The sequence below is a fragment of the Camellia sinensis genome, chromosome 7 (genome assembly GCF_055761805.1).
Source record: "Camellia sinensis isolate YWXY chromosome 7, ASM5576180v1, whole genome shotgun sequence".
Lineage (NCBI taxonomy): Eukaryota > Viridiplantae > Streptophyta > Magnoliopsida > Ericales > Theaceae > Camellia > Camellia sinensis.
In genome coordinates, this window is record NC_138967.1 from 63,762,758 (window position 1) to 63,788,913 (window position 26,156).

General features: G+C 35.2%; 1 protein-coding gene and 1 long non-coding RNA gene across 3 annotated transcripts; both read left to right on the forward strand.

The window, feature by feature from the left end:
- Positions 1–11,633: 11,633 nt before the first annotated feature.
- LOC114300711 (ATP-dependent DNA helicase SRS2-like protein At4g25120) lies at positions 11,634–14,359 on the forward strand. 2 transcript variants are annotated; one of them, XM_082878037.1, is made up of 4 exons: positions 11,634–13,044; positions 13,363–13,476; positions 13,690–13,755; positions 14,217–14,359. In XM_082878037.1, exons 1-4 carry the CDS (start codon positions 12,730–12,732, stop codon positions 14,313–14,315), a joined length of 594 nt encoding a protein of 197 aa, XP_082734163.1. In that variant the 5' UTR covers positions 11,634–12,729; the 3' UTR covers positions 14,316–14,359. The 2 variants fall into 2 exon arrangements, with proteins under 2 accessions (XP_082734163.1, XP_082734164.1); XM_082878038.1 differs by having other exon boundaries at positions 13,707–13,755.
- Positions 14,360–14,494: 135 nt separating this feature from the next.
- LOC145795127 (uncharacterized) lies at positions 14,495–18,263 on the forward strand. Its single transcript, XR_014335411.1, has 2 exons — positions 14,495–16,545; positions 17,967–18,263. It is a non-coding gene; the product is annotated as an uncharacterized LOC145795127 (long non-coding RNA).
- Positions 18,264–26,156: the final 7,893 nt, after the last annotated feature.

Here is a 26,156-nt window from a genome sequence, read left to right on the forward strand (position 1 = left end):
CAAGATTGTGACTGTCGATAAAAAACACGCAATTAATCATAACCAAAACATGAAAATTGAAGACAAAAATATATAAAGTTTTAATTAAGGTGATCGCTAGTTAAGATGAAAATTGAGAAATTCAATCTAAGGCTACCATCAAATCAGAGAGAAATCCAATAAAACAATTGTAGGAGATATTAAAAAAAGAAAATTTATTCTATAAATGCAAATAAATTTTTTTAAAAAGAATAAGAAGAAGAAGATGGAAACGAGAGCAATAACTCACCTTCAGATTATCGAAGATCAATTAATAGAGAGGAGAATGAGATACATAAAATTACAAAAAAAATAAAAAAGAAGATGGAATTTTTTTGTAGGAATAGAATTTTTCTAAATAAATTAATAAAATTCTAGATATGCATAAAATTTGACAAGAATAATGTGACAATGTTAATTAATATGTATTTGATTTTGTTGTTGAGCCAAATAAAATAAAATAAGATTGAATATATATTCAGCTTTGGTTGTGAATCTAAAAAAAAAAAAATGGTTGTGAACCTTAAAAAAAACAAAATTAAAAGAAAAAAAAAAGAAAAAAGATTGGATGTATATTTAGCTTTGGTTGTGAATCTTAAATTTTTTTTTTTAAAAAAAAAAGGTTGTGAACCTGAAAAAAAAAAATAAATAAATAAAAAAGATTGAATGTATATTTAGCTTTGGTTGTGAATCTTAAACAAAAAATAAATAAATAAAAATACATATTGGGAAATTAGTGGGCACCCATCTTCGACCCATCTCCTGTGGATATTTAGAGAATATCACTTACCCTACCCAATGGATAAGAAAAAAAAGGGAAAAACCCACGTATTTGGGTTAGTTCTCCATGGATACCCACAAGGTAGGTTATCTATTGCCATCTCTACGTGGGGGCTCACCACGAATCTCGTTTTGATAATCTGAACCGTTCAATGCATAAAACTCGTCGAATACTATATGCCTGCAAAACATTACGTTAATCGGATATCGATAGCTATCTCATCGGATCAGATTTCTATCAACGGTTTATTTTTTCACAATTCATTTTTTTTATATATATATAAAAAACTGAATTGATCACGTAACTGTCGATATCTGATCAATATGATTTTCTATAGGCATATAGTATTCTACTAGTTCTACACATTGAATGATTCAAATAATTGAAACGGGACTCGTGGTGACCCAACAATACTCTCTAGTCCGATCACAGAATGGAAGAAAGCCATCCCCATGTTATTAATATCTCATATATATTTATAAGTTGTCAAGTGTGTTGTTTGCAAGTTTGTCATTGTATAATGAAGAAAATTAATTCTAAACAATTATTTAAACAATTTTATTTATAAAATGTTTGCATATGATTTGGTATTTAAGTAAGTTATGATCATGTTGCAAAGAATGATAATATTTATAAATATCGTTATCCTAAATCAAATCAAATCAAATTGGTTTGATTCCAAAAGTCATAAAACTTTAAGCAGTGATTTGATCATGTAACTATCAATATCCGATCAACGTGATTTTTTAGAGACATATAGTATTCAACAAGTTCTACACATTGAACACTTCAAATTATTGAAACGGAACCTGTGATAGGTCTCCTCTGGCTCAACAATACTCTCTAGTCCGATCACAGAATGGAAGGAAGCTAGCCCCATGTTATTAATATTTCATATATATTTATAAGTTGTTAAGTGTGTTGTTTGCAAGCTTGTCATTGTATAATGATAAAATCAATTCTAAACAATTATTTAAGCAATTTTATTTATAAAATAATTGCATATGATTTGGTATTTAAGTAAGTTATGATCGTGTTACAAATGATGTTCTAAATCAAATCAAATCAAATTTTACTAATTTGGTTTGGTTCCAAAAGTCATAAAACTTTAAGCAGTGATTTGATCTTGATATATTCCAATTAGGTATATTTTCGTTTCAAAGTGTTATTAGATTTCAAGTCTTTTCTTTTAAAAGGAGGAAAGGGAGTGGCGTGCCGACGGCACGGATTACGTTCATAATCGAAATCTATAATTATAGGATAATGTTATGATAAACAATATGGTGCAGATATAACTTTAGGAATTTCAAATGTTTTCCTAAATATTTTATATATTTATATGTAATTTATATGGTATGGATTTCATAGTCATATGAGGCATTTAATAGAATATTTAATAAAATATTTTGGATCTCTAATTTTTTTCTAAAATTATAAAATAACATAATTTTAATTTTTGAGTCATAACTAAATAAAAAAGAAATGCTATAACTAAATATAATACGAGATATAACTAAATAACTCATGAATTATAATTAAAATAATGTCATAACTAAATAAAAAAATTAATTATAATTAAAAAAATGATATAACCAAAAGTGCATATGATATATATCTTTTAAAGATGTATATTAGAATTTCCTATAAGTTATATCTATATCATAGGGGGGAAATTCTATGACACACTCTTCAGAGGTATTTATCTATGTTTGTAATATATGTTATGAATTTTTTTTTTAAATAAGAGTTATGATAATTTATGGTTCAAAAATGGAGTTACACATTTTTGAGGTAATATTAGGTATTTTGCGGTAGGAAAATGATTGGTGGCCCTAAAAAATTTGCCCCTAATACCCCTAATTTCTATTTTTGGAAACTATTTCTTTTTTTCTTTCTTTTTTCCTTTTTTTTTTTTTTTTTTAATACCTAAAATGGAAATTTCGGGGCATTCGAGCCCCGAAATTCGGGCCCTCAAGCAGCGCCGTTTGCGGTATTAATACACATTTTGTAATTAAAAAATGTTTGGATAAAAAAAGTGTAACATTATAAAAAGATGTCTAATACTACCACAAAATGCATAATTTCATTTCTTAATTGTTGTAACTCCTATCAAAAAAATACATAGCATTTAACACAAAAAAATGTGTAATCATGTGCATATGGTACACACTTTTTGAAGAGTGTATACCACAACTTTGCCTTATAATTTGTTAATTATGGTAGATACTCAAGTCTGTTATTAGAGCTGGGCTTCCCTCTAATTCGCGATCATCTTGGAGGGTACTGTTGAGCCTGTGGGGTCCACCACAGGTCCCGTTTTGATAATCCGAACCATTCAATGTGTAGAACTCGTCAAGTACTATATGCTTGTTAAATATCACGGTAATAGGATATCGATAGCTATCTCATCAGATCAAATTTCTGTAAACTGTTTATTTTTTCACCGTTCATTTTTTTTTAATAGAAAACTGATTTGATCACGTAACTATCGATATCCAATTAACGTGATTTTTTACCGGCATATAGTATTCGATGAGTTTTACACATTGACAATTTAGATTACCAATACCAGACCTCTAACAGGCATCCACTAGCCCAACAGTACCCTCCAATCCGAAGCCAGCCCCATGTTATTAATATCTCATATATATTTATAAGTTGTTAAGTGTGTTGTTTGCATGTTTGTCATTGTATAATGATAAAATTAATTCTAAACAATCATTTAAACAATTTTATTTATAAAATGATTGCATATGGTTTGGTATTTAAGTAAGTTATGATCATGTTGTGAATGCTGATAATATTTATAAAAATCGTTGTTCTAAATCAAAGTCATAAAACCTTAAGCAATGATTTGATCTTGATATACTTCAATTAGATATATTTTCCTTTCAAAGTATTATTAGCCAAGATTTCAAGTCTTTTCTTTTAAAAGCAATGTCATATACATTGCCTTGGCCAAACATGGTTTCCACAAAGGGCGCTTCGGATTCAGAGGTTTATTCCCTTGGCCAATTGGTCCAGGGAACGGCGCTCTGAATTCGAAGGCCCGTTCCCTTAGCCAATCGGTCCACGAAGGGTGCTCCGAATTTGGAGGCTCATTCGGCCCAAACGTATCTTGCACGGATGGGACTCCGAATTCGGAGGCTTTTATCTTGGCTAATCATGAATTCCACGAAGGGCGCTCCGAATCCGAAGGCTTGTTTCGGCCTAAATGTATCTTGCACGGATGGGACTCCGAATTCGGAGGCTTTTATCTTGGCCAATCGTGAATTCCATGAAGGGCGCTCTGAATCCGGAAGCTTAAGTAAGTTTCGAAAGCTTGGATGATAGTTAAAATGTTAAAAAATTAATAAAAAAAAATAAAAAGTCAAATAATTTTACAAAAAAGTTAAACAGTTTTTTTATATTATTTTTATTGATAAATCTCATTTAGAAGTAATCTAACCTAAGAGGTCCATGAAAGAATTTTTTAACCCACTCAGTCCCATATTTTTATGCTTCTATTTCATAAAGTCTTTTTTCTTAATTTATACTATTTTCTTACTCTTATACCCTTATATTTAATATTGATATTTAATGTTGGGGGAGAAGAGAGAAGAGAAAAGACCAAGGCATGGGAAATTTCATACACAAATTAAATAACATTGATGTTATTATTTTATATTATTATATAATGTGAATATATTTTTAATTGACAACACATTAAAAATAATGTGAACATTCTCTCTCATCTAATGGAGTGATGTGAACAATCACAACATGTGAACCTTCTTATTTTTAATTGATAACACATTAAAAATAACATTCATTATATTTTTAATTGACAACACATTTTTATTCACAACATGTAGTTATGTGAACATTCTCTCGCATCTAATATAGTTATATGAACATTAACATTCGTATGTTTTAGTATGAATATTTACATCATGTAATTGACAACACAATGACAAAAATTCATTTCAAATGAATGTGAATATTCATTTCAATTACTTGATGTGAATATTCACATCATGTAATTGACAACACAATGACAAAAATTTATTTCAAATTAATATGAATATAATGACAGTCAACATCCTGATACATGAGAACTATCCAAACATAAGACAATCAACATTAAATATCAACATTAATAGGGAGTAGGAGAGATTAAGGGTGTTTTGGTCTTCTTACCTCAAATAGGATCTAATGGAATAGTAAAAAAGAATATGGGTTGGATGGAATAAAACTCTTAGAAAGAGGATTTATCAAAAAAGGCTCTCTTTTTTTATTCTTTATTTTTTGTACTTCTTTTGTAAAAATTAAAAAATTATTCCAAACATATTATTTTTTTCACCTTATATTTTAATTAAAAAATCAAAAAGTTACTAAAATAGCCTATTTTGTTATCCATTAGATGACCATTACTTTTTAGAAAGATTCTACTATACACACCCCGTACGATATGCATCCTTAAATTATGTCATATTCTTCTTTAGTTATGACCATTTTCTTCTTTAGTTATGTCTTAAATTTAGTTATGACTCATGAGATCTTTGGCTATGTCTCATGTGTTGTTTGGTTATGATTTATTTATTTATTTTTCTTTGGGAGTTTTTTTTCATAAATCCCTCTAAGACTTTTATACCATAAAACCCAAACCATTTTTTTATTATCCCATTAGGTTTCATTCAGTGTAGTAAGACCAAAGTATCCTCCCTTTCTTCCGCGCCTATTTTATTCTAAAAACAGAACTGTTCCTATGCAATATCTTCCTAGATTTCACTCCACAAATCACTCATTCTCCATAAAAGCTAATTGTTGCCCCCCAAAACTCCCAAACCATAACCCTAGATTCCACATCATGTCACCACTGTCCTACCGTCATCCTCCACCGCCCACCATCGCCGGCCATTGCTATTCCACTTCGTCTCACAACTGCAAAGGTTTACATCGAAAGGAGTGTGGTTCGTTCTTCCATGGTTGCCGCCAATCGACTGCTTTTCCTCAATTCCATCAATTTCCAAATCCCTCTCACAATGGAGAGCAAATGTGAACACCATCCTTCCACCCTCTATTTTCACTCAATGTTAATCTAATATTATTGTTGTTTTGGATTTGATTTTGTAATGAACTTCCTATTTTCACTATTTGTCAATGTTGGTGATGTTGATTTTTTGTTCAATATGAATAACAGTAACAAATGTATACATTTACAATCCTTTGTTATTAATGTTGTTTGTGGTTGTGATTTGATAATGAACTCCATGTTTTTCCCCTTTGTCAATGCTGGTATTGTTGATTGTTGATGTCCATAGAACTCCAATTTTTTCCCCATCTTCTGATTCTTAAAGGTAAATATTTACAGGATGATGTAAATGTTTACATCATATTGGGTTAAGTATAATTTGTCTAATATACACTATTTAGTGCATGATATTGTGGATAATTTGAATCAGATCAAGATGTGTCTATGAGGTGCCTGGAAGGTTGCATTCTATGGCTGTTGTTGTATATTGTGTTGGTTCTGGTTTGGAATTTGAGGGTGATATTAGTGGGTGTTTTGGTTGGGGCTTGGAAGTCTAGCTTGAAGATTGGAAGTATAAGAGTGTTGCTATGTTGCTATTGATGCCAGTTGTTATTGCTACAAGGCTGATGCTAATTTGTTGTTGCTATTGCTATAGAACTGCTGCAAGTTTGTTGCTGTTGCTGCTACATAGCAGTGTTGGGCCTTGGGTGTTCATCTGTAGTATTGAGAAGTAGTTTACTTTGGTAGTATTTTGTTATTTTATTATTTTTTCTCCCTTTTGGTTGGTCGATTGGATCCTCTCCAATCTTGGGTTAGTGCTGGCATATGATTGAGCTAGCTCTTCGGTGCCAACCTAGTTGGGAATGTTAAGTTAGTTTTGATGCTTGTTGCACTTCCCTGCTTTATTGATGTAAGCTATTCGCTTGTTTATATTTTTCATCAATAAAGTTTCTCTTTTGTTGATAAAAAAAATAAAATAAAATAAAAAAATATTGGATTGTTATTGTATGAAACCAAATGTCAACATTGATATTCACGGTTAGGAACTAATGTAAATGTTTACACTCTCTGTTACTATTGTTTGTTTTGTCATGTCATGTGTTATTGTTTTGTTATACACCCTCTATCTCTTCCCTTATGTCAATGTCAGACTTATTGGTGTTGTTGGTTGTTGATGGTGATCAAATAATTACAACCCCAATTTTGGATGATTGTCAACCCTGTTTTGGTTCAATTTGAATTCTTATAGGCATGTTGTATATAATAACATCTTATTGTTTCCCTTGTTATTGGGTGACGACCAATGTCAACATTCACATTCTGAGTTTGGCCATTTTATAAATTTATATCATGTTGTTTGTCGTGTGGTTTGTTAATAGTTATTTGTTGCCATGTGCTATGTGATAAAATAATAACAGACTCCAATCTTAAATGTTTGTCAATCCTCTTTTGATTCAATTTGAATTCCAACATAGATGATGTCAATATTTACAAAATGTCTCTCCAAAATGTCAATATTTACTTTGTGAACCCAACTTCACTTTCTTCACTTGACCCATTTTTCTTCTTCCAAAACGTCTTCAAAATCATCCCTCCCTCTCTCTCTCTCTCTCTCTCTCTCTCTCTCTCTCTCTCTCTCTCTTTATATACGCATATTTATAGTTGTAGAAGAGGAGTTAAGTGCAGTGATTGAGCACGGAGTTGTCGATATGGCTAGTTTTTTGTCAAAGACGGAAAGGGATTGGAACGTGGAATTTGGAGCCCATAAAAGAATAAAACTGTTCACCTCACTGATTACGTTCAAATACTGAGATTCAATCTTGTTAGGTTTTTATTCTTGGCAATCCCGTTTGACAAAACTCCTTTCAGTTGTACTTATTTTCGCACTTTTTATTTCAGTAAGGCTATGAGTTTTTAGATGCGAATCCAACCCGAATTATGTCTTGTAGAAAAGTTTGTGATGTTAATACTTTCATGATTGCCACTTCATTGATTATGACGGGGATCGAGCTGCCCGGACAACTCGCGGGGATCGAGCAAAATGCAAAATTGCATTCGAAGTTGCATGTCCGCCCTTGCTCGCTCGAGTGAAGGAGTTCTCACTCGAGCGAAAGCTGCGTCTGGCAAAAAACCTGAGAAGAATGATTTTATGCTTGAGTGCAGGTTGTTTGGCTCGAGCGAAGCCATTTATGGAAAACACGCGTTTTTGGTTCCTCGCTCGAGCGAAAGAGTATTCGCTCGAGCGAACGTCGCGATTCAGATTTCTATAAGTACGAGTTTCTGTCAAATTTTAGGATTACTTGTCCAGATCTTCTTTTTGGATATTAAGATTTATCTCTGGAGATATTTTGCTAGTTTTCTTTGATGTTTAATTGAGTATTCAACTCATGGGTTAAGAAGAATACATCAAAGGTTTGTTTATTCATTCTATACAAAAGAAAGAGTTGTTTTTCGGTGAATTCTGAAGAATTTGAGCCCGAAACTTTGGTGGATTCTGGAGTGGCTCATCGTCAAGACAATTCCGAGATGAAGATGGGCTTGGAAGAGGCACATAGGGGTTGGTTCAATTCGGGCGTGGATTCGCTAGGTAATTGAGAGTATACCTGTGTAATTCATTTATATCTTCTTAGTGGATTGTTTTGTGACTATTGCCCGTGATTTTTTTTTATCACAATTGGAGGTGTCCAATTGTGATTTTTTCACATAAAATCATTGTGTTGATTTGTCTTGATTATTTGATTGGGATTGTTGTTTACTGCTTAAAATTGATACATAATCACAAATTAACATCTAGGGGATTTCTAAAATTTTTAATAATCTCTTTTTTCTTAAATTTAAATTAATTATAAATTTATATTATTATTTTATAATTATTAGATATGTAATGAAAATTATCCATTACATATATGGAATGGGAAAGATAAAATACGAAAAAAAAATTTATCTATATTTATATCTATATGTATATATATTTAGCAAAGTGGGAGCGTTAAGACCTCCAACTAATTTTGTTGATTTTTTTTATTAAAAGATATTTGAAACAAGTTATTAGCTGATCTACTTAATTAATTATTTAAAAAATAATAATTATTCATTGATATATGATTTTCAAAATGTATATTTTGTGGCTTTTAAAAGTTAATATTGATATCAATATCAACTCACCAATACATTCTTTGGTCTCGTTTATTTGACGGATTAAATTGAATGAGATTATAAGTACGGTGAGGTTAAGTGAGAAAATTATTCACTCTATTTGGTTTTCATTTCCAAAATTCACTATTCAGAAAATTTTACTTTTTATTTTTCTTATTTTTTTGTTTTCACTAATTTTTTTTAATATTTTAAGCAATTTTTTTTTTTAAATTTTTTTTTGAGAATTTTTTTTTAAAAAAATTCACTATAAATACCAAAAATACAAAAAAGAAAATACGAAAATTCAGTACATTTTTTTATATTTATTAATTTTTTAAAATATTTTTTTTACAAATATTCTACTATTATCTAAGTAAGGTGCATCTAAAAAAGTCAAAAAAAAAATTCTTACAATTTTAAAAATATTTACTAAAAACAAAAAAATACAAAAAACAAAAAACTCAATTTTCAAAAAATTGAATTCCGAAAATTAAAACCAGACACACTGATTAGTGCTGTGATATTAGGTTAGAGATGTAAGATAAAGTATATTTGTTTGGTGTACTAGTGTGATGGTATTAGTTAGTTAGGACTAAATCTATAAAATTCCCCAAAAGCTCTCCTTACATGCAATATAATTTTGTTAGTTTTGTAAAGTGGAGGACAAAATGGTATTTTAGCCAACAATTTGTGTGAGAGGATTAACTTTACTATTAGTACCTCATAAATTATTTTGAACCCCTCAATTTTTTACATTTTTTTTATTACAATAATAACCTCAAATAAAATTTCTAAAAAGGATATCATTAATTTTGAGACACCACATCTCACCAATAAACCTACACACCCACTATTTCATGAATTAGGGTTTATGAGAGCACCCACGTTCATCACCACCCATCAATCTTCTCCAAATCCCACATTCAAAACCTACCCACCCTCAAAATCTTGAAAACCCTTTGGCGGCAATATTCAGGTGGTAACTGTGACAATCATTTGACTACTTACATTTCTCCGGCAATGACAATGAATAGAAGTTTTTCTAGTAACCACAACTTCATAAGACAAGAGGAGTACAACAATAAAAGCTTAGAGGAGGTTCTTAGCCCAAAAAAGATTGGTCTTGTAAGATTAAGTTTCTTGAAAAAAATGGCAAAAATAATAAAATCTATTCATCATTTTTTCGGGACTGAACTCCCGAATATATGACTGAAAGTTGAGAAAGCAAGTCCAAACATTGTTTATTTGTTCGGGAAGGCATTCCCAAACAAATAATAATATTCGGGAATGCAGGTCCGAATATGAAATTTTTTAACATATTGAACGGTCAAATTTGTTAAAGCTCGTAGAAGTTTTCATTTTTTCAAGTTCGGCAATACAGGCCTAAACATATAAATTTCTTAACACATTGAATAGTCAAAATTTTTAACACTTGCAGAAGTTATCAGAAGTAGTCCAAATCCATTATCAGGTTCAAAATTTATTCCTTCATCGCGTAACTTTGATAATATTGTTGCGTAGTTCTCTACTAAACTTACAATTTTATAATATCTACTAACAAAACTAACCAAACCAATAATTATAATTTTTTTTCTTGCAAGAGAAGAAATTATTACGAGAAAACTAAGAAATTGTGTATATATATATATAGAGAGAGAGAGCATATCAACTGTGACAATGGTTGATGAGGTAGCAGAGACAGTAATCACATTGGTTCTTCTTCTTCTTCTTGGTGGGTTTTGTTAGGGTTTTTTAGAAGATGGTTTTTTGGGGGGTGTTGGGGTGTAGGGGGTGTGCATTCGATGGGTAAAATATTTTCACAAGGATAATTTTGGTATTATTTGGGGGGAAAAGAAATTTTGAGGGTTTCAAAATTTATAAATGGGGACCAAAAGAAATGGAGGATCCAAAATAATTTATGGGGTGCTAATAACACCATTCTTAACTATTCCAACTCTCCCATGGGAATTTTAATCCCACCATGAGAGGCAATTCATACTCCCATAGAATTACTAATCCCATAATATTTTGTTGCACACAAATATAAATTGAATGAGTTCCACAAATTGGTAATCAAATCTCCTTCCAAACCCCCAAATCAAAGATGATCTCTATTCAATCCAAAAAAACCATATTCTCTTTCCCAATCCAAAAAATCCTAGGAAGAGTATGAAGAGTATATGAAGTATGTGCATCAATGGTTGAATCATTTTGCTCTCCACTATGGAGTTTAAGCTATAGGTCAAGCTAGCACTACAAGAATTTACACATTTGCCGACCAAAAAAATTTTGGTCGCAAAAAAATGACGTTTGCTGACCAAAATATTAATTAGTCGCGAATGATCATTATTTTTGGCTGCCAAAATGAGTTGGTCGCAGAAGGTCATATTTTGGCGACCAAAAATGAGTTGGTTGCAGAAAGTGATATGCCTTTGGCGACCAACTATAAATTTGGTCGCGGAAGGTCACATTTTGGCAACCAAAAAAAATTAGTCGCCAAATTAGTACTTTTAGCGACTAATATTTTAGTCGCTTTTGATTGAGATTTGGCGACTAAAAATGTTTGTCGGCGAAGGTACCTTTTTCTGCGACTAATTTAGTCTTTTGGTCGCAAAAAATTTTGGGGGGTAATTTGAAACGTGGGGCGGGAATCTGAAATTCGCCATTCCCCTCTGTCTTTCTCTCACATAGATCCTCAGACCACACTCGACCTACGACCACATTGATCTCTCGTTGATCCTCATATCCTCAGACCACACTCGCCATAAGGAGACTCTAAAATGTGTCCGTATACGCAAAGTAAGATCGTTTTACAGCTGATCCAATAACCATCCATATAAAATATCTCCCGCTCTTACTCTCTATCTCTGTCTGAAAATTTTTTGAGTGCAACAGTCCATCTCTTCTCCACTTGCCCTTCATCAATCGACAATCTCTAACAAATTCACAGTGCCTCTTCTTCTCAACTCTCACGATCTCTGAACTTTGTCACCAACAGTCAACTCTCCCTCTCTTTCAGTTGCATTCTCATGCTTTTGTTGTCACGTTCTTGTTCTCATGATCAATCGATTGATCTTTCACTCTCATCCTCACTCTATCTCAAACAATCAGATGAGGATAGAGATATGGGAATCCACTCTCCCGTCCTGATCTTCTTCCCTCACATCCCAGACAATCTTGATGTGGCGAACTCGCTTAAAAGATTAGCATCTCGGTCTTCTTAGACGATCATAAGGTGATTTCAAACCATTGTTTTACTGAATATGTACATTTTTTTAAAAGGCCCAACTTAAATTGATTGTGTATGTACATTTTTTTAAAAGCAAAACTTTAATAACAAAGGATCTGTGTTTTTTGTTTTTTTTTTCTTGCCTTCAAACTGTTTGATAAAATGTCTGTTAGGCTTCTCAAAATTCTAAGCCACAAGCCTAACCCATTAATGGGTTCCATCAATTTTTTTGGTTTTCTATTTCTCTTCTTCTACCTTGAGTTCACTCTGTTTCTTTAGCCACCCATGAATTGTTGGTTTGGGAAGTTGTTATGGCTTTTCCATTTGGAGGTCATTGGAATGACTTTTTTGATGTGTAGAATATGTGTAAAATCCCAGAATTGGGGATAATTGTGTTAGTTTGAAGTGTTTCTTTGCTTTAAATTACTTTATAATGCACTTGTTTAACCTATCAATGGTGTATTACTCAAGTAGGTTTAGGAAATAATATTGAAACCACACTACTAACTCTTGTTGAAACTGGTAAGAGATTCTGTATTCTTTTGACTCCATATGCAGCTTTCTGTAAAGGAATGTTGTACTGAGGTTGCACAGTGTGCATTTGTTGTTGATAAGATCTTAGAAATTACATCTGAAGGTTCATCTGCTAAGTGCTCTTATGGCAATATTGATGTTCTTTACCGGAGGCAGGTCAAGCATACCTTCTATAATGAGTTTCCAACAAAAAAAAAAAACTTTTGTGACTTTTCTGAACAGTTTACAGCTCTGCCTTTCATACATCAGGTGTCAGGAAAAGTGTTTCAAGCAGCTTTCCGAGACAGGAAAATACCATTCAACATTCATGGTGTGGCCTTCTATAGAAAAAAGGTTGCTGACTTCCCTGTTGTTCATAAATGGAAATGTTATTTGTTGATATCTGTAAATTTGTAGAGCTATACTGCACTCCAGTAATCTTGTTGCTGGTTGATTGGAATTGACTTTTGATTGATGCACTCAAAAATGCAGAATTCCTTCAGCTTTTCTTTAATGCCAATATTTATTTCAGAAACTACTGTAATTTGCAACAGTTTTCCTGTATGATATGTGAGCACATCTTGTTCCTTTGTTGTCCATTTTAAAACATGCATGCACAGAAAGTTTAGCATGATTATTGGTTATGAACCAACTAATGTTTTCTTATAATAGGTAGTCAGAGCCATAATTGCTATGCTTAGAACAACGTTGCCTGGTTGTGATGATTGTTCTTTTTGCCGAGTGTTCAAGGCTTTACAGCCTTTTGACAAAGAAGAGAAGAAAAAGGTATTTGCTTTTATAATATTTATCTATCTCATTCTTCCCCAATTGTGTTGTTTGTGCCAAGAGAACTAAACTGGATTAAAGACACTAGAACAAAATTTACTTAAGTTGACAAATTACACCAGTTTTGTCCAACTAGATTCCTCATATATAAGTTCTTGAAATTACATTTAAAACATAAAAAATTTACAAAAGAATCTATGACTGACTAAATAGGTCCAACAAATTCATAGGAAGAAGCAGCGTTTCATTTCCCAAATCAGAAACACATCCCAAGATGAGGTAAATGCCCACTTCTGTTTCAGCATTTTTCAGTCATCGATTTGTTCCAATTATTAGAAATTAGTTTCAATTTTATGTTATGTTCTATCCTTTTTTCCCCCTAGTAAATGTTCTGATATGGTGCTAAATGTTCTGCTATGGTGCTAATATAGAAATCTTCTATCTTTAATTTGAATTGATTTGACATTACATTTTCATTTTCACTATTAAACATGCATTAATAAATCTTTGTTATTTTATCCAAATACTTTACAGTTAAAGTTCCTACGTGCATTTTTTCTTCTAGTTTTTCTTGCAGATTCAAAAACTATTTGATTGTCAGCTAAATATATGTTTTGAGGAATTGATTACATTGTAGTTTTATAATTTTTATTTAGATATGTTAATGAGTTGCCACCATGTATAGTGAAATCTAGATCCTTGTTACAGATTTGATGTGAAGTTGCTTGTTTTTTTTACAGCATTACAACATGTTGTTACATTGTTTTGCAATTGCTGAAATTGTCAATTGGAGAATCTTTAGAAGATCCAATATATTACGTTTTAATGCAACGCCCTAACAAGTAAGTACCAAAAACTTTGATTAATAATGAAAAAAAGAAAATTAGTGGTTGATTCATATTTAGATCACAGCTTATTGTCAATTAAATAAAGGTCGTACTCAGCACAAGACTCCCGCTTTGCAGCAGAGTTTGGGATTCAATTATTGATTTCTCTTCTACTGTCTTTCATGGTATTTGAGAGTGAAGCTTTTCTCCATTATCTTTCAATAGACCGTATTTAGTTTTTTGCACTGAGTAGGAGAAACATGATATAATATCCTCAGTGGGTATGGTATATTGACCTGCTTGTTGAGGTTTAGCCATGGTAACTAGAATTCCACATACCAAAACAATCATTTTTCTAGTAACATTGGTCCTGACTGGTTGAATGTAGGAATTATCTTGCTATCAGTGAATGAGAACAAAGAAATGTGGATTGTTATATTTTTGAAGTCGAATCACATTTTGGGTTAATTTGCTGCCCAAATTTCATAAATAATCCACAAACAATTCTCTACCACATTGAGTTAAGAAAGTGATAAAATTTAATATTCTAAATCTATTTCTATGTGTATTTGCATCAGTTTGAACAGTGTTGTATAAACATATTGTTAGATGTAATCATGGAAGTTGGAAATATGTCATCAATGCTAGAGACAATGTTGTTTGCTGCATTTGGTAATCTTTCAAGCATATTAAGGTAACTCGTTTGTTAAAACTCAAATTTGAACATACTTGTGAAGGAAATTCATGATCGATTTTGGTATCACATCAGTAGGTGGTGAAAGATGTGAGGAATCTGTGACTTGCAATCTATCTACAAAGCAAAATGACATTAGGGTTCCAAATATCCTCAACTAACCTTTGGAAAGAATATTTGTTTGGGATACATTGATTTTGGTTTTTTGACATAAAATGTATGATTATGTAATTGAAATCTAGGTGGGCTTGCTGGTTTCTATTGTATGGAGTCATTGGCAATAATTATTAATTAAACTGCCTGGAATTTTGGACGGACTATTAATTTGGATGTCCTGGATTAGACTCTCTTGGTATTGTGCTTGAACTTAATGATACACGTGATTTGTTGGTAACTGACTATTTGGGTTAGTGTTAATGGATAAGATTAACACTAAATGTTGGCAGAGATATGCTTTTAGGACGGTGCACAGTGAGCATTCCCTTTTGACATTGTTGATTAGTGCTTTTAATTTGTTTTACAAATTAGAGAGAGGTTGCTTTAGCCATTAGTTTATGCAATGTCCCAGGTGCTAAAAAGAGAAAATTGGACTAGTGTGGAAGCCATTTACATGGTACAGAAGGATATGGGGATCTACACCTAGGATTGAGTAAAGCCATGTTTTCACGAAAAGTTTTGTCTAATGTGGCTCAGTTGTAAATGAGTTGAGTTTTGAGTTGTTTAAATGAAGTTGAGTTTGAGTTATTTGGGTTTTTTATTTATATTTTTTAAAATATATATAGGTTTTCATTTTTTATTTTTTAAAATATATATACAGTTTTATGGTGAAAGTTAAGCTTAAAAAATTCATGAGTTTTAAAATATGTTCAAATTTGACTTAATTATATGATAAGCTTAAACGAATTTTTAATGATTTAATGTAAGTTGAACTCGAGTTAGCGATCCTACCCTACAGAAATGCTAATTGCACCATGGGAGAGATTTATAACTCTTAGTCTCATATGTTATTTTTACCAATCAAACATAACCATCACTTTAAACAGACTTGGAAAATTAATTAGTATACAAATAGATGATGTGATACAATTTTATAATTTTGAAATGATAATATTATAATATTGTGAAACCAATATATTGTGAACCAATATATTGTGAACATTCATATCTAAAATTGTCTTCCTTTTCTCTGCTGCTTCTTTCTCTAGCTATACTTGTACGACATCACATATCTCTACCGGTTGGCATAATTGAATTTATTAAGGATATGTGTTGTGCTTGTGTAGTTCAATATCATAATCATCATTAATCAATTTATATATGTTGTGTGTTGTCAATAAACTAAAGGTGCTGAATTGGCAGTATAAGCTGGGTAAGGTTATTGGACTCAGCGCCTACGGTATTGTTTAAAAAGGTCTTAATCTTGAGACTAATCAAATTGTAGCAATAAAGAGACTGCATACTTTTTTTTGACTGCAAAAATGGTGTCCCATATGCAACAATCCTGGAAATCTTTATACTGACAGAGATGGATCACATAAATATTGCCAAGTAAGTTATTTCTTTGGAGTTCTGATTAAAAAAAACCCATTAAAAATCTGCATGAGCATGTAATCTGCCAATCAATGGCAAAGAAGCGGTTGAGGCGTCATTTAAAATATTTGCTCCTCGGGGTATTAGTAAGTACATGATTTTAATGCATGTTACCCTGTTTATCTGCATGAGCATGTAATCTACCAATCAATGGCTCTCAATTAGGACTGACCTTAAGCCTAGTGTGGGCCTCTGATTTGATCACTGAATTTGCTGTCGTTATGATGGCCCATGCCAATGAGGTTCAAAAAAAAAAAACTAGAGAAACTAACATCAATCTTGCCTAACACAAAAGACAACTCTAAAATTCAAATGGTTTTGCTTGGGAAGTTTTCTTGTTCCACACAAGGGCAAAAAAATTAATTAAAGATCAGGATTTGAACATCTAACGTCTTCAGAATTCAGCTATAGAATGGTTTAAAAAATGGCTTGATACGGTACATATAATTAATTAACTTGCATCTGTTTGAAGTCAGTCATCTCAGTTAAGTTTAGATTAATCATGTCTTCATCTCATAATCTCACTGCCTATATATTTTTTTTAGCAACATCAATGTGGATTAAATCACTCCTTCTTATAGATGCATTAACTATTTATGTTTCACATTTCCATACCATCTCAAAGACTCAAAACAGATTTCGTCATAATAACCCTATATGCTTTTCGTAAGTGAATAAACACTATATGGAAATATTTGTTCTTTTCCCTATATTTTTTCATTAGTTGGTTAAGTAGAAAAATAGCTTCCATAGTGGATCTTTGCGGCATCAAGCCATATTACTCATTTAAAACTATTGCTGCATATCCTAATCTCTGTTCAACTACTCTCTCCCATAGTTTCATGAGTAGTTTTAGAAGTTTGTGTGGGCGACAAAAGGGAGAGCAATATGGGACACTTTATCATTATTATTAGAAAAATAAAATGGGACATTTGGAGGATTTTATGACCTTTAAGGAAAAAACGAAGAAAATTGTATTGTGTGGTAGATCTTATTGTTTCGATGTTATGTAAATCTGAATTTTGTGTAAGCAAGATTTTCCTACATTTTGTTAAGTTGTGACTGATCTATCTACATTTTTCATATTTGATTTTCACACACTTTTTGATGAATTTTAGCATTTTGGAATCTAGCTTGAAAAGTTCCTTATTCTGCCCCATTATTTAAGTTTATCTTTCCATTCATTTTCAGATCATATTTTAATGCGTGTTAATTGCAAATGATGTTTGGTGTTGGAAAGACGTTAGAAACAAAATATATAAGCACATTTTGCATAATCAACCATTTCTTTGTAAGTTTTTTATTTGATTCAGGTAACTATTGTTTCTGTACAAGATGGTGAATACCATTGGTAATATAGAATTTCATTCCTTTGACAGGATATGATATTCCCCTGAAATGATTGACGGAAAAAGAGTATGGAAAATTGATCGGTTAGCACCCTGACTAGTATTCTCAGCATCTTCATTATAAAGTTCGTCATTGGGTATTTTTCCATGCTGCCTTTCATTTATTTTTTGCAAGTAGAGACACTCGTGCATTTGCAATATCAGTGGGATGTACCAGTTTATGTATTCTTGGTGGTACTTTGGAAATTTGTTGTATACATGAGAGAAAATATTGCAATTCAACTAGTACATTTTCTATGGAATAAACTTTAAATCTGTTTGGTATCATTTTCATTTTTCTGTTTTCATATTTCGAAAAATATGGAAAACTTTTTTTTATTAAAGAAACACTAAAAAATAGTTTTTAAATTTTCGAAAGCTGTTTTTGCACAAATGAAGGAAACGATGGATGTTTTCAAACTTTTATTATTATTTTATTCTGAAAACAAGAAAAACAAACCAAACAAAATTAATCTGTTGGGATAAGAACACTTTTTTTTTGAGTGAGTGCAGTTAGATTATATCTTTTATCTGATTCTGGATAATTACCTACTAAACAGTGTAATACAATGTGTGACTTCTGCTATTTTATAGCCCAACAGGTTGCCAAAACCATAGGAGGGATATATATCAATGGATTGAGAAACACCTAATTGAAGAGGGAAACATTGAAATAACAGAAAGTAATTTTTTATCTTTTGATCCATAGTTGGGTCAATGATTATATTGAGATGGTGGGTAGCCCAACCTGTGGCTGTGTCTATTGTTTCTTCACTCATTCAATTATCGAATTAAAATATAGAATGTGTCACAAAAATATAATGATTACTGTTGTGAATGTGTATCCCTCTATAACTTGGTTTAATCCCAACCTTCTATTATATTTAGCATACTTTGTTTTTCCCAGGTTCTTAGAGAGGTTTCCTATCAACTCAAAGGTTTTGGGAGAATGAAAAGTAGTGTGAGATTGATTTAAGGAGTGACACAGAGGTCATGCAGCAGATAAGAGTTCCTGCTAGAAGACTGTTATTTGAAAAGGCCAAGAAGACTATTTTTAGGTAATTAATTCATAGTTTTTACATGTATTTCCCTTTGCAATTTCTCAGTCCTCATTGTGTAGTTCCATCATATATCAAGTGCTCAGTGATGATGACCATTCTGTATTATACCTACTTACAGATCAATTTACCATATAGTTTGAATTGCATTTCAAGGGTTATTGCAGCTCTCATCTTTTCTTCTGTTTTTATTTTATTTATTTTGTGCACAATCTATATTGTATATTGTGAATACAATGTATAAATAAAAAAAATTTCATTCTACATGCACTTGGAAATTTCATAATTTCTGATCTTTCTAGCCTTCTTGACATGGTATGCAAGAGTATGTAGATTTTCCAATCATTCAAGTTTATTGAAGTTGTGTTAATGGAATTGGATGATTCAGGTATATACCTTTGGTTTTTTGGTGCCTCCTTTGGTTTTTGTCAAAAATCTAGCAGAACTCCTGAGTTTATTGTCTTGTTACATGACTAGGTGACCAAGAATTTGAAAGATATTCAAGGACCTGCCTTCGCTATTGTTCTTGAACGACTCAAGCACTCTGGGGCTTTTCAAGGTATGTTGTAGTGAAGTTTGTTGAGGTTTTATTATCTTTGTTCGGTAGTGTTGTTTCATAGTGACATAATTTTTCTTTGTTCCCAAAAACATTTGAAGTGGCTAAAACAATATCGATGGGGCCATCATTGAAAAGTGGATCAAAAGTTGGGAAAAGTGGATCAAAAGTTCACGAACCAGACGAGCACCCTCCCCAACATATTTCTTAACAAGTTCACGAAGCCAAATTGTACAAGACTACTTGGCAGTATAAGCATTTTTGGGAGGATTAAATATTTTTGGATGGATGTGTATGGATAACAAATATTAGTAGTTTTGATTTGTTGATAGCTGCGCATGGATAACAAATAGTTATGTTTCAAATTATAGCGATCCCGGGTTTACCCTTGTTATACCGTGATCCGGACATGTGTCCGTGGATGTTGGTAGTTGTTTATTATCTTGTTTACATTCTTTCTTACTTTGTATTTGAGTTATAGGATGTGTTGGGCGGATTGGTTACAGGTTGGTTGAGTTTAGAAACCAAAACTAGTTGCCCAAATTTTTGGCCTGTCCGCTCGAGCGGAGGTGTTGGCGCTCGAGCGGGGAATACATCCATCCAGTATCTTGTTGTGCAGTGTTGTGAGCTCGAGCGTAGGGTTGGGAGCTCGAGCGGAGGCCTGGTTCTGCAAATGTGCTGAGCGAGTGCATTCTGCGCTCGAGCGGGAGGTTGGCCGCTCGAGCGGAAGTCTGTGAGTGGCCGCTCGAGCGGGGTGTTTTACGCTCGAGCGGAGACCTGGGTTAAAGTCCCGAATTTGTGACTCTTTAAATCACTTTTTCACTTTCTCTTCTCTCTCTTACTTTTCCAAAATCACCATTATTGAGCCTCTCACTCTAGACTCTACCTTCTCTCTAGGTTTTGATCTAGTAGGAGTGATTTACTCACCTTTGGCCTTTACAAAAAAGTTGTTGATCGTCGAGGGCTTCATTTTAATCTGAAAATCTCGGGTTTTGGAGCACGTTGGGTTTTGTCGTCTTCTCCTTTGGGACTCCGAATTTGAGGTAGGGATAACCTACTCCTCTCTATGGGTTTTGTCTTTAAATTTTGGTAATTTGAGATGTTAGGCTTGGTTTGGTAATTTGGTGAAAGATTGGGACTTTTGTGTAATTTTACAAAAGTTGGGGTTTTACTCATAATAAACCTAGATGCATGTTTGGCATGGAAAATGGAATTAATGTTGAATCATTGATGAAAATGGGACCTAAGGGTTGAAATGTTAATTATGGGAATTGACCTAATTACATTGTTTAATTAATTGGGATAATTATTTGAGAGGAATGAAGGAATGAAATGTTGATTGAATATCCATTGTGCATTTATTTTCTGTTTAGAAATAACTGCTTTGGGCTATCGGTGGAGGATAGTCGTGATTGTTGTAGACAATGCTTGATGATTAAGTAAACTGAAACTAATCAATGGAATGTGTCATGGAACTTGACGGTTGATAGAATACATTAAATGTGTGTATTGTGTGATTGTATATAGAACCAATGTGTTTATATACGTTATGTGTAGAGGAGGAGATAGGGGATGTACTCCGCGGTTTAGGGGAAGATAGGGGATGTACCTCTAAACCGGATAGGTATTGGGAGGAGATAGGGGATGAACTCCGTGGACAGAGCTCATATGCTTGTCTAGAGAAGTGAAGATAGAGCTCATATGCTTATCTTTGTGAAGTGTGGATACAGCTTGTATGCTTATCTGTGGATATTGTTGATATACATATCTGTTGTAGAATGTGGATACAGCTTGTATGCTTATCTGTGGATATTGTTGGTATACATATCTGTTGAGAATGTGGATATAGCTTTTATGCTTATCTGAATGTGAAATATAGTTTTTATACATATCTGTGGAAATGATGATAGAGCTAGCATGCTTATCTGTTGAAAAAGGGAAAATGAAAAGTAATTGGGACTTGTAAGTCGTTGACATAAATATGTAATTTATGTGATTGTATCAGTGTTGACCAACTATCAATTGCTAATGTTTTAGTCATTGTCCATGGTTGGTTTAGTGTATTTCTACTGGGCTGTGGCTCACCCTATATGGGAATATCATTTTCAGGTACAGGAAGCATGCCACCTCCAAGGACTTAGCTGGGAGGCTAGTGGCGGGCATAGTTTTGTCGTTTTACTTTTGATGTATTACATGTAACTTCAAGCCAAGGGCTTAATGTGTAAACGAGTTAGAACTCTTGTTGTAACCAAGTGTTAACTTGGAAAGCTGTAAGCCCGTAGGGCATTTTGTTATGAGGTTAACATGTAATATTTATTTAACGGAACTCTAATGAATATAAGAGTGTGGTTAATTTATATGTAAATGCATGTTTTATCTGATGGGTTTATTGTTATTATTTTGAGGGCGTGACAACTTGGTATCAGAGCGTACCGGGTTCGAATACTTTGGGTACGTGGGAAGTGATTAGGATCACAATGGGTTTGTCTCGCTTGACAGAGACGTAGATGTAGTACCATATGCTATGTGTTTATTTGATAACATGCTTATGTGACTATGTGGGTATGGGATTTAATTTCTAGGATGTTGATTGGATCCTTGAGTTTCTGGGAGTCTTGTTGGAAAAGCACTTGATCAACGCTGTTTCTAACCGGAACTCTAGTAACGCCTCGGGACTATCATTATCCGGAAATGAAGTTCGTAAGTGCTTATGTGTTTATGTGCTTATGTGGAGTGAATTACAGTTGTCCATGCATTAGGACGTGAGTGTTTAGTTTCGGCACACTTATGAATGTGCTAACGTTCTGTGTTGCCTTTATTAGGATGTCAGGACGAGGAAGAGGTGCTAGGCGTGGTAGACCTGCGAGGCAGGAAGTACCGTTACAGGGTGAGATTCCGGCAGTGCAGGAGGGAGTTGGGCACGCCAATGTGGCCGAGCCAGTAGGTCAGCAGGCTATGGGTGCCTTGGCCAGAGAGATAGCAGGAGCTTTGGGTATTCTTAGAGCTGGGAATCAGGCAGCTGAGACAGGGCCTTCCTTCTTGAAGAGGGAGTTCTTCCGGTGTAATCCGGACGAGTTTATCGGGGATCCTAAAGAGCCGCTTAAGGCAGATGAATGGCTCGAACAGACAACGAAGACGTTTGAGATGCTTGGCATCGAGGACGGAGCACTGAAAGTGACCTTGGCATCCTTCCAACTGAAGGGAGATGCGGGTCAATGGTGGAAGTACGAGAAAGCTCGTGTTGGTGGTACTTGGGAGGCGTTTGTGAATGCTTTTCAGGAGAGGTTTTTATCAGCAGCAGCTAGGGAGAAGTTGAGGGATCAGTTTAGCCGGCTTAATCAGCAGGGCTTGTCAGTGGCCGAGTTTGAGGCTACTTTTACCAGTCTGTCTAGGTTTGCACCTGAACTGGTGGCGTCTGAGGAACGCCGTTGCTATGAGTTTGAGCGGAAGTTGAGGCGGGGCCTCAAGTTGAGAATTGGTGGGTCTTATATTCGAGAGTATAGACACCTAGTGGACGCTGCAGCTCATATGGAGCTTATGATGCAGGAGGAGGATGAGGGTCAGAGAGGCTCCAAGAGGAGCCAGGATAGTCAGAGTGATGGCAGGAGACAGAAGGGTTATAACCCTCAGCAGTCTCAGGGTGCAGTCTCTAGATCGACCTTTCCAGTGCCTACTGTAGGCTCGGGGAGAGGCAGTCAGGGGGATTTCACCTGTTACAAGTGTGGCCAGCTGGGTCACAAGGTATCTGTTTGCCCGCAGAAGGGTGGGAGTCAGAAAGCTGCTTCTTCTTCAGCTAGATCGCCGAGTCAGAGTTTGGGCAGGGGCCAGCTCTTGACTTGTTATCAGTGTGGACAACCTGGGCACATGAAGAGGTTTTGCCCACAGTTGAGTGCCACTTCGGGAGCGTCTGGTTCTAGGCAGACGCAGGGTTTTCAGCCAGCTCAGTCTGTGCAGGCCTCGAGGGCCAATCCGGGAGCTTCGTCATCCCAGTCTGTGCAGCAGTCTTTTGCTCCGAGAGGTGAGCAGGTAGACCAGGGGCCTACGGGGCGCGTGTATGCTGTTACCGCGCAGGATTTAGTACCGGCTCCATCAGTAGTGAGAGGTACTTTTCTGTTTTGCAACTCAGTTGCTAATGTGTTGATAGACACGGGTGCATCTCATTCTTTTATATCTGCTGCATTTGCATCTGTTTTGGAATTGGAGTTAGCACAGTTAGCATCTCCTATTTGTGTGGTATCGCCTTTGGGTGGTGAGTTGATTCTGAAACAGGGTGTTAGAGGATGTGATATAGAGGTCGCCGACTTTAGGCTTCCTTTTCCGTTTGTTGTCATGCCCATGAAGGGTTTTGATGTTATTTTGGGTATGGACTGGTTATCGTCATACCGGGCTGTTATTGATTGCTACCGCCAGAGGGTTACATTGTGTACCTTGAGCGGGGAGTGGTTCCATTTCTTGGGAGACCGGGTTGGTAGTGTTTTGCCACCGGGGTATGATTCGCGAGGGCGAAGTGAGCTTAGTAGTCTACTTGCCAGCTTTGAGAGTGGTGAGAGTGGTGAGACCCAGGTTGTATTACCGAGGGTGGTTTGTGAGTATTCGGATGTCTTTCCCGAAGATCTTGTTAGTTTGCCACCTCACCGAGAGATAGAGTTCTCTATTGATCTAGTGCCTGGTACGGCGCCAATTTCTATGGCACCTTACCGTTTTGCTCCAGCAGAGTTGGTTGAGTTGAAAGTTCAGCTCCAGGAATTGCTAGATAAGGGCTTTGTTCGCCCTAGTGTTTCACCGTGGGGAGCACCGGCCCTCTTTGTTAAAAAGAAAGATGGTGCCTTGAGATTGTGTATAGACTACCGGAAGTTGAATCGGGCTACGGTTAAGAATAAGTACCCTATGCCCCGTGTAGATGATTTGTTTGACCAGTTGAAGGGTTCCCGTTGTTTCTCTAAGATAGACTTGAGATCGGGTTACCATCAGTTGAGGGTCAGGGAGGAAGATATTCCTAAGACGGCATTCCGTACGCGGTATGGCCATTATGAGTTTCTAGTGATGCCATTCGGACTTACCAATGCACCGGCAGTCTTTATGGACTTGATGAACCGGATTTTCCGGGAGTTCTTAGATCGATTTGTGGTTGTCTTTGTGGACGACATCCTTATCTATTCGTCTTCTGAGGAGGAGCACGAGGCACACTTGAGAGTGGTGCTTGAGTTACTCAGAGCCCATAGGCTGTATGCCAAGTTTGGGAAGTGTGAGTTCTGGCTGAGGGAAGTCAAATTCTTAGGCCACGTGGTATCCGGGGAAGGGGTGTCTGTTGATACATCCAAGGTTGAGGCAGTACAAGATTGGGCACAGCCTAAGAGTGTGTTTGAGATCCGCAGTTTTCTGGGATTGGCTGGGTATTACCGTCGGTTTGTGAAACATTTCTCCAGGTTAGCGTCACCGTTGATTAGACTGACGCGGAAGGGAGTCAAGTTTGTGTGGAGTGAGACTTGTGAAAAGTCGTTCCAAGAGTTGAAAATTAGATTGACCACCGCTCCGGTGTTGATTATTCCGGAGAGAGGGTTGGGTTATGCGGTTTATTGTGATGCTTCACGAGAGGGTTTGGGTTGTGTGTTGATGCAAGAGGGAAAAGTGGTAGCTTATGGCTCACGTCAGTTGAAAATACACGAGAAGAATTACCCCACACACGACCTAGAGTTAGCAGCTGTGATCTTTGCCTTGAAAGTCTGGAGGCACTACCTTTATGGTGAGAGGTTCGAGGTATTCTCGGATCATAAGAGTTTGAAGTATCTGTTTACACAGAGAGACTTGAATTTGAGGCAGAGGAGGTGGATGGAGTTCATCGAAGACTATGATTTTGAGTTACATTATCATCCGGGAAAGGCCAATGTTGTGGCCGATGCCCTTAGTAGGAAATCCATTAGTGATGTTGCTAGTATAGCCATCCGGGAATGGGAGATGTTGGGAGCACTTGGCGAGTTTGATTTGCTACTGGGCGAATCTGTTGAGGTTGCGGCCTTGTTTTCTGTCGTGGTGCAGCCTACACTTGTGACTAGAGTGTTAGAGGCACAGAGAGGTGACCTTGGGGTAGAATCCCTCCGAGAGAAGATCTCCAGTGGGAAAGTTGAGAAGGGTTTGACGGTGTATCCCGACCTGAGTGTGAGATACCGAGACCGTTTGTTTGTACCGGAGTCTTGCCGTGAGGAAGTACTCCGAGAGTTTCACCATTCGCGCCTTGCGGTGCATCCGGGAGGTACTAAGATGTATCAGGATTTGGGTCGCCAATTTTGGTGGCGGGGTATGAAAAGAGATGTGGCTGTTTTCGTATCGAAGTGCCTTACTTGCCAGCAAGTGAAGGCCGAGCATCAGAGGCCAGCGGGTTTGTTGCAACCCTTGCCTATTGCCGAGTGGAAGTGGGAGCATGTCACTATGGACTTCGTTGTAGGTCTTCCGAGGACTCAGCGGGGTAGTGATGCTATTTGGGTGGTTGTAGACCGGTTGACTAAGTCGGCGCACTTTATTCCTATGCGCGTGAGAGATTCGGTAGATCATCTTGCCGATTTGTACATT